Raw genomic sequence first — 8,924 nt, 5'->3', positions numbered from 1 at the left:
AACACAACAGAGGGTCCCTGATGGAGCAGTAGAACGATGGGATGCAGAACTCAAATACTAGTAAGACCAGACTTAATGGTCTGACTAAGACTGGAGGCGCCCTGAAAGGCATGGCCCCTGGTCTCTCCATCACCCCAGAACTAAAACAACTTCCGAGGCCAACTCTTCAGACAGGGATTGGACTGGACTGTGGGACATAAAGTGATACTCGTGAAGAATGTGCCTCTTAGACAAGTAGATATAAGAGACCGAAAGGGCGGCTTCTGTCTAGAGGTTAGAGGGGAAGGCAGAGAGAGTAAGGAGCTAGTTGAATGTTCATGGGGAATCAGGGGCGGAGGGGAGGAGTGTGCTGTCGCAGAATGGGGTGAGCGGTTGGGGGGTCTCATAACAATGTATGTTAAAAAAAAAATTCTGTATGGGAGACTAACTTGAAATGTAAACTTCATTTAATTACATCAATAAAAAAATTTTAAAAAAAGAACTACTATGGTACAGATGTACAGGCACACATCTACTGATCTTGGAAATTATTTTAAACAAAATAGGCAATGTCTGTGTCCATCAAAGGGGACTCTGCTGCAGATATGCTAATTTTGGTTTAACTACAATTTAATTATATATATATATATATATATATATATATATATAATTTCTTTGGAACAAACTGTGTGCTGGATACTCGAATGAAAATGACATGTGCTTTGTCTTCACATCTGAGAGTCTAATACTAATTTAACTGCAGGAATAGAACACTGAATTAACAGTTCACCTTAATTACTATAGCTATTGCAAACGGGCATCTAAGATACAACTATTGGTCTTTATGTGCCTGGAGCAAAAGAGAAAGAAGGAAACCAAGACTCAAAGAAGAAACTAGTCTATAGGACTAATGGTCTACGTGAACCATGGCCGCACCTACCTCAAGACCAGAAGAACTAGATGATGCCTGGCCAGCACTACCAACAGTTCTGACCAGGGACACAATATAGTGAATAGTCATGCATGGCTTAACTTCTACAATAACCAAAAAAAAAAAAAGATCAAGCCTGTTGCCATCAAGTCAACTCATAGCGACCCTACAGGACGGGGTAGTTTTGCCCCATAGGGTTCTCAAGGAGAGGCTGGTGGACTCGAACTGCCAACCTTTTGGTTAGCAGCCAAGTTCTTAATCACTGCACCACAATGGCTCCAACAGCCACAATGCGTTCTGTGAAATAGGACGTTATGTGATTTGGATAGTTTGTGAATGCCATACTGTTGTCTGGTCCTGTTTTTTCTTTAAGCATCTCAAACAAGCTTCGTGCTTTAGCAGTGATCGTCAGCGCTCTGAGAGGGATTTGGTTTTGTATTTGGTCCTCAATCCATGTCCTTAGCAGTTTCTCCATATCTGGTATAGGTCTCTCTCACATTTTTGTTAGTCTTGTAGCTTTCAGTGGAGCTGATCCTTTAACAGCTTGGAGAATTTTGTCTCTGTTTTTGAGGGTCCTTGTGATTGTCAAGTGCAACATACCTAAGTCACTAGCAATAGCATTCACTGATTTTCCACTTTCATGGTATTTAATAACCTTTTGTTTCACTTCCAAATCGATACTTCTCCTTTGTCGCTTGCTGCTGCTATCACTAGCACTGGTTTTACTGCGTTTGGGGGCCCTGATGAACTTCACAGATATATTTTCAAAAGAAAATTAAACAGAGATAATGCTACAACACTCTAGAGACATGCAATGCTTGAGATTGGATGCTACTGCCTATGAGTGGAAGTATACACGGTTATATGGTAAACTTTTTAGATAGAAAGTATAGTTAAGTACATGCATAAGCCAGTAGTAGCATAGTGTGGATTATGACCATCAAGACATTTGTATGTATTATAGGTTATATATGTACTGGGCCATTATACACCTGGCAGTGCAATCACTTTGTATACAAGAGACATGAGATTCACATGTTGCGTATGGAAAGCTGTTGCGTTCACTACATCCCATTCTCCAATCAGGATTTTTGAACTCTTATAACCTTAGGATCCCTGGTGGTGCAGTGGTTAAGAGCTTGGCTGCTAACCAAAAGGTCAGCAGTTCAAATCCACCAGCCGCTCCTTGGAAACCCTAAGGGGCAGTTCTACCCTGTCCTATAGGGTTGCTATGAGTTGGAATTGACTCAACAGCAACGAGTTTGTTTTGTTTTTTTTTTTTATTGTAATCTTATAGGACCATGGACGTATATGTGGTCAGACGTTGCCTGAACGGACGTTACGCAGTGCATGCCTGTAGATGGTCCCAGATAGAATGGGAGAAAACTGTAGAATAAAACTCAAATACCTAAAAAAAAGTCCAGAATTACTGGACCAGTAGAGACTAGAGGAACCCCTGAAACTAATGCCCTGGAATATCTTTTAAACTTGAAACTCAACCTACTCCCAGTGGTCATCTATCAGCCAAAAGACAGAGTGACTCCTAAAATAAATAACATCACCCGTGAGTACTGTGCTCCTCTAAACAATCATCTAAATGAGACCTAACAGTCACCATTTACCCTAGACCAGAGATGAGACGGTAAGGGGAAATAAGGAAGCAAGATTAATGGAAAGAGAATAACCAGAATGGAAATAATGAGAATGCTGTCGCATTGTGAAAAGTGTAACCAATGTCACTGAATAATATGGATAGAAATTGTTAAATGAGAACCTAATTTGCTATGTAAATTTTCTCCAAAATCATAACAAAACATTTAAAAAAATTATAGCTAGTATGTATTGTACACTTATTATATGACAAGTACTGTTTTAAGTTTTACACTTACATTATGTTATGTGTATAATTTATAGAATTTAAAATCTTCCTATGGGGTAAGTTCTGTCATTAATTCCTGCTTTATAGATGAGGAAACAGAGGTACAGAGAGGTTAAGAAATTTGTCCAGTTTGACCTTAACCAATACAGGGAAAAATTTGCTTGCTTTCAAGTACAGAGCAGAGCCTATATAGGTATTTGTCCCAACAACTCATGTGCCTTTTCTTAAATGTTCCCAAGGAGATAATGCTAATGTTTATATGTAGCAACTCTACAAACATCCAGTTTCTGTTTGACTGGGGCATCCTCGACAAGCTGAGGGCTTTACCCAAGCCCTGTCTTTCACTTTAACAGGGACTCAGACATAGCACCAGTTACCTCAGTTGGAGAAATTCTATCCCCTTTGCTTTCTGGTAATTTTCATTGCCTTATTTGGATCTGCCACTTGATTGCTATGATTTAAATAAAAGCAAAATCCAGTGGCTTCCAAAGGCACCACCATTACTCTCTTTCTTGTAATTTTTACTGTCAACTGAGGAATTTCAGATAAAATGTTCGTTAGGAAAAGACTTCTTAACTTTATTTCAACTCACACTTTTGTTTCTAAGGGCATGGATGAGAGGGGTTGTTCCTTGTTAGGTAAGACCACGTTAACAACTAGTCAGAAAAATCCTTTTTGATTATGAGACTCAGGCTCTGCCTTCTGACCCACTGGATTTCATTGTGAAGGGCTGAATTAGGCCAACTGCCTGTCAAGAAAGAATATCTTCGGTATCCTCTCACGATTATTTTCTTTTCATTCTTTCTCTTCCAGAGTAAGTTGCCTAACTTTTAACTGCCCCTGGACAGTTCTCATTGGCTTTATTGGAGTAATTAGTTAGATAGGGAGTTTCAAAACCACCAGCATGCTGAGAATCCTCGGATTTCCTGAGACACCAGTTGGCTGTAATCCATCTTCTCCAGCTCTTGGCTTGACCCCTTCGTGCTCATCCTTTAGGCACTAACCTGACCGTCATCCCGTCAGAGAGGCCTTCTCTGACCCTTTCTAAAGGCAGCCTCCTCCAATTCTCATTTCCTTTATGGCACTTTCAAGTCTGTAATTTTCTTCTAATTATTTTGTTTCTTGTCTGTCTGCTGATAAAATGAAAACTCTATAAATGCAGGTAGCTTCTCTATCTTTTCAATACTTAGAATTATACCTGGTATATAGTAGAAATAAGACGAGTGTGTGACCAAATAAAATAATGAATGTAATCTTACTCAGCAATATCAGAGTCCCACAGATAGACTCCAGCATTTGTAAGAGGTGTTGAGGAAGGAAAAGGGTTTCTAAGGTAGGAAGATCATTGATATTTTCCATTGGCCAGAACGGCAGAACATCACACCATATTTTACATTTCTTATTTTTTAGATAAAATTTCCATATAGTGAAATTCACAAATCTTTAGTGTACCATTTGATGAGTTTTGACAAGTGTACACACCTGTGTGACCAAATCCTATCAAGATATAGAACATGATCACCACCCAGAAAGTTCTCTCATGCCCCTCCCCGTCAGTCCCCGTCCTTACTCCCTTCAAGACAAGAGACAATCGACTGCCCTGAGCAAGATCACAGTAGATGGTCCTGGACAGAATGGGAGAAAAATGTAGAAAATTCAAATTCATAAAAAAGACCAGACTTACTGGTCTGATAGAGACTGGTGGAGCCCCAGAGACTAAGGCCCTTAGGCATCCTTCAAACCTGGAACTGAACCCACTCCTTTCCAGGCAAACAACAGATACAGGCCTGTAAAGTGAAGAATAACACCCATGAGGAACGTGCTGCTCAGAACAATCAACCATACAAGACCAAAAGGACAGCATTTGCCCAAAAACAAAGTTCAGAAGGCAGGAGGGGGCAGGAAAGATGGGTGAATGGAAACGGGAAACTCAGGGAGGAAGTGAGTAGAGTGTTGTCACATTGAGGTGATTGCAACTAATGTCATGAAACAAAATGTGTATAAATTGTTGAATGGGAAACCAATTTGCTCTGTAAACTTTCACCCAAACCACAGCAAAGTGTTCAAAAAAAAAGATAAGAGACAAACATTGTTATGATTTTTTCATTGTCTTTTAGTTTTTCCCATTCTAGAAATTCATATAATTGAAATCATACAGTATGTACTCTTGTGTAACCTCAGAAAAATGTTTTTGAGGTTCACCATGTCGTTGCATAATGTCGGTAGTTTTTTTTTCATTGCTAAGTAGTATTCCATTGTATGACTATCCCATTTGGTTATTTACTCTTCTGTTGATAGACTTCTGGGCTGTTTACAGTTTTTGGTTGTTTTGAGTAAAGCTGCAATGAGCATTCTTACACAAGTCTTTTTAGGGACATGTTCTTTCGTTTCTCTTGGGTATATACATAGGAATGGAATTTCTGGGTCAAAAGGTAACTGTATATTTAGTTTTATTAGAAAGTACCAGATTTGTTCTCAAAGCAGCTGCACCATATTGCATACCCACTAATAATGTATTAGAATTCCAGTTGCTCTATATCCTCACCAACATTTTGTGTTGTCAGTCTTTTTTAATTTAGCCAATCTGGTGGGTCTGTAGTGGTGTCAAGTTTTAAGTTGCAGTTTGCTGATGACTAATGATGTTGAGATTTTTTTCATGTGCTTATCTTCCTATATGAAGTGTCTATTCAAATATTTTGACCATTTTTAAAAAATTGAGTTTTTTCTTTTATTATTGAGTTGTAAACATTCTCTATACATTCTGGATACAAGTCTTTTGTCAGATATATGTTTTGTGAATATTTTCTCAGTCTTTACACCACATTTTGAGAGACTGCCATTATTCTGTATTTTTGTCTTTTTTTTTTTTTTTCTTCTACAGTTTTTGCAACCTTTCTGGGTCTGGTGTACATTTATGCCCGTCACCAGTACTTCTGTGGATATTCAGAAGCTGCTAAAAACAGGTAAGAAGAACTCAATTGAGCAGTTAGCAAAAAGCAGGCTGGGGTCTGGATTAGTTTCCCATTTGGAGTCTGGATTAGTGAGAAGTATTCACAACACTGATGGTTATAGATGCAAAAGCAATCCATGTTGCCTGAGGCCATACACAATTAGGAGTGAGACTGGAAAATGCCAAGTATAAAATTGTGCACTGAATGTGCACTTCTTGACCACTATAAATCCTCGCAAAAATTTTGCACTGTTTCCAAAAAGTTGCCAAGGAAATAATCCTGCTCAGTCTTGATAATCCTTTGAACGGTCAAAGAAGCCAATTAGCCTCTCTGACTGGACATCCCCTTTAAGTGGTGAATCAAACTTTTCAAATGGCAGAAACATGCAAGTTCAGGGCAGTGTCAACAATGAGCAGCCTAGCTAGGACTCGCCATCTTCATCATTACACTCCAGTTTGTCACTTCTCTCCCTCGTCTGCAGGATCTCTGGTTTCCGCTTGAGTCTGGGGATTTTGGCTGCATTGACTGTCCTAGGCAGCTTGGGCATTGCAAACAGCTTTCTGGATGAATACCTGGACCTCAATATTGCCAAGAAACTGAAGTGGCACCTCTAACCTTTTCCCCTCCCTTTCCCTTAATGCTTGTAGATGCTGTTTTCACCCTAAAGGTAATATGGTGTCAGCTGGTTAAATTTTAAAAATAAAAGTGTTACTTTGTTTTTCTCGAAATGACTTTGTAAAAACGTCTGCTTTAGAGAATACATTTCCAGTTCGTTTAAGAACTGAATTTTGTTTTGGGGGAGATGTGTCCATATCATCAGTTGTGCTGACTCTGGTTTTAGAAGTGCATGCTGAGGTTGTGACTGCTTGTATCTGGGCAAAGCCACTTGACCGTGGACCATACTTTCTGTGGACCCCCACCAGAGCCCATCTTTGAGAACCGCTTCTCTCTTGAAGTTCCAGACAGATGCTGATAAGCAGTCAAGCCCTCTTCATTACTTGTAGGAAAGCAACAGATGGCTGGCACTGGGGGGAGTTAGGCAAAGACGTAGAGTAGCCAGAGAAGAGAGTTATCAACTAACAGAACAAAACAAACCTGGCTGTGGAAATGTACTTTATAAAGAAAAAAAAAAAAAAAAGACATTATTTTCAAGAAACCACCCGGAGACCAGGGCTAAATGAATAGTTTTGCCTCTGGGGAAGGGAAGGAGGGTCAGGCTGTCGAATCTGGGCCGGGTTCCACTGCCCATTCTGTGTCACTGGGGCTTGGGGGACTGTTCTGGCACAATAATTTTTCTTTCCTTTATTCATCTGTAAAATGGGAACCATTCCACCTCCCAGTCTTCAAGGACGTTAGGAAAATGGGATTGTGAGTATGCGGAACACATTTTAACATGAGGGAAAGAGCCCTCTGTCAATTTTTCCAAAGAATATTGGACAACCTTGAATCTGGTGTGGGCATCTTCAAGAAGGTGTTGGGACCTCTCTTTTTTGTGGGTACAAAGGAAGTTACAAAGTCTATGAAAATAGAAAAAGAAAGGCATTTAATCACCAGAGTTTCCAGAATAGTAGTGGAGAAGATATAACAACCTCTTGCATTCTAAATAGGAGTGCTAAATATTCCCAAGTACTATTGAGAACCTATTGGCCTGGGCCTGGGGATATCTGGATACTATTTCAGGTTCCCGCACTCACTGGTCTTTGGGCTTTGGACAAAGCACCTCACCAATAAGAGGCGGCGTAGCAAAGAAGTTAAGACTCCAGAGCCAGTCTATGCAAATCCTGTTCTACCACTTGCTGGCTGTGGCACTTGCTTACTCTCTGCCTCAGTTGTCCCTTAGGTGAAACGGAGCTCATACTGTAAAATGCTATGATTCTATGGCCTTTTTCCTTTGTGTTCTGATCAGTTGCAGGGACTTGTAATGTGATATTTTAATAATGTTTTATCCATTGAAAACAAAGAAGGAAGAGAGAGGGCAAATTTGTGACCCTAAAGCTCAATTACTGCATAGTCACATTCTTTGGAAGTGAGACAAACAAACAACAACAAAACCCACAAATCTTTCCAAATCTTACACTTGAGGATTTTTAAACAATTTCTAATTTACACCAAAATGGAATCTAAATAAAATGTATAAACAAGAACACACAGTTTAGTTACACAAAATGTGAGAAAAAGCAGTTTTCAAAAGAGAGTCTCTGGAAGAAAAAAAAAGAAAAGATGAGCTGCAAAAGAAAATATTGGCAGGGCTCACCCAAAAAGGGCCCTGGGAGAAGGTGCCCTTTTAGGCTGATTTGAGCCTGGAATATCCTTCTCTATTGTGGTGATGGGTGCACGAAGCTGTCAGAGGTCTGTGTCTTTAAATATTTGAAGTGTAGAATTTATTTCCTTTTCTCTAAATTCCATTGTCACCAGGCAACATCTTGATTATTTTAATTCCCATTAGATTTGGCTACCGGGAGCAAATATGCTGGCTAGAAAGAGGTGAGTTTCGGGAGTTTCTGACCTGTTAGACAGTTAATACATTTTTTGAATGTTAGTGAATTGACTTATTTTATTTTTAGAAATCAGATTCATTGCCTCAAAAAGTCAATGTCATGAAAAAGGAGTGGAGAAGAACTTTTCTCTATTACAATAGTCTGACTCTCGGTGACCCCATTGGTGCAGAGTACAACTGTACTCCATAGGGTTTTCAAGGCTGTGACCTTTCAGAAGCAGTCACCAGGCCTGTTTTACAAAGAACCTCTGGGTGGGTTCGAACCACCAACCTTTCGGCTAGTAGTCGAGTGTTTAAACATTCACACCATCCAGGGACTCCTGAAAGAGTCTTAAGTGGCATAAAAACCAAATGGCTATATGGTATTCTCTTAGTTGTCTAGTGCTGCTATAACAGAAATACCACACGTGGGTGGCTTTAACAAATTTATTCTCTCACAGTTTAGGAGGCTAGAAGTCCGAATTCAGGGTGCCAGCTCTAGGGGAAGGCTTTCCCTTTCTGTTGGCTTTGCGGGGAGATCCTTGGCTCTTCAGCTTGTTTCCTGGTTCCTTGGAGATCTCCATGTGGCTTGGCATCAGTCTTCCCCCATGTCTGCTTGCTAGCTTGCTTGTTTAATCTCTTTTATATCTCAAAAGAGATTAACTCAAGATACACCCTACATTAAGTCTATCTCATTAACATAAAGAC

At 39.8% G+C, this 8,924-nt stretch overlaps 1 protein-coding gene across 7 annotated transcripts in view; it reads left to right on the top strand.

Moving 5' to 3' along the window:
* Positions 1-8,427, top strand: part of MGST2 (microsomal glutathione S-transferase 2) — a 31,017-nt gene extending 22,590 nt beyond the window's left edge. For 6 of the 7 annotated variants that reach the window (XM_023739738.1, XM_023739741.1, XM_023739742.1 and 3 more), the window contains 2 exons: positions 5,671-5,752; positions 6,222-6,900. In XM_023739738.1, coding sequence (XP_023595506.1) covers positions 5,671-5,752; positions 6,222-6,354 — 215 coding nt within the window. In that variant the 3' untranslated portion in view covers positions 6,355-6,900. Of the gene's footprint in view, positions 1-5,670; positions 5,753-6,221; positions 6,901-8,186 lie in introns of those variants that run through there. The other variant, XR_002825470.1, reaches the window with a different exon arrangement.
* Positions 8,428-8,924: the final 497 nt, after the last annotated feature.

The sequence above is a fragment of the Trichechus manatus genome, unplaced genomic scaffold, assembly GCF_000243295.1.
Source record: "Trichechus manatus latirostris isolate Lorelei unplaced genomic scaffold, TriManLat1.0 scaffold00139, whole genome shotgun sequence".
NCBI classification, from domain to species: Eukaryota; Metazoa; Chordata; class Mammalia; order Sirenia; family Trichechidae; genus Trichechus; species Trichechus manatus.
This window is presented reverse-complemented; position numbering and strand designations above follow the sequence as displayed.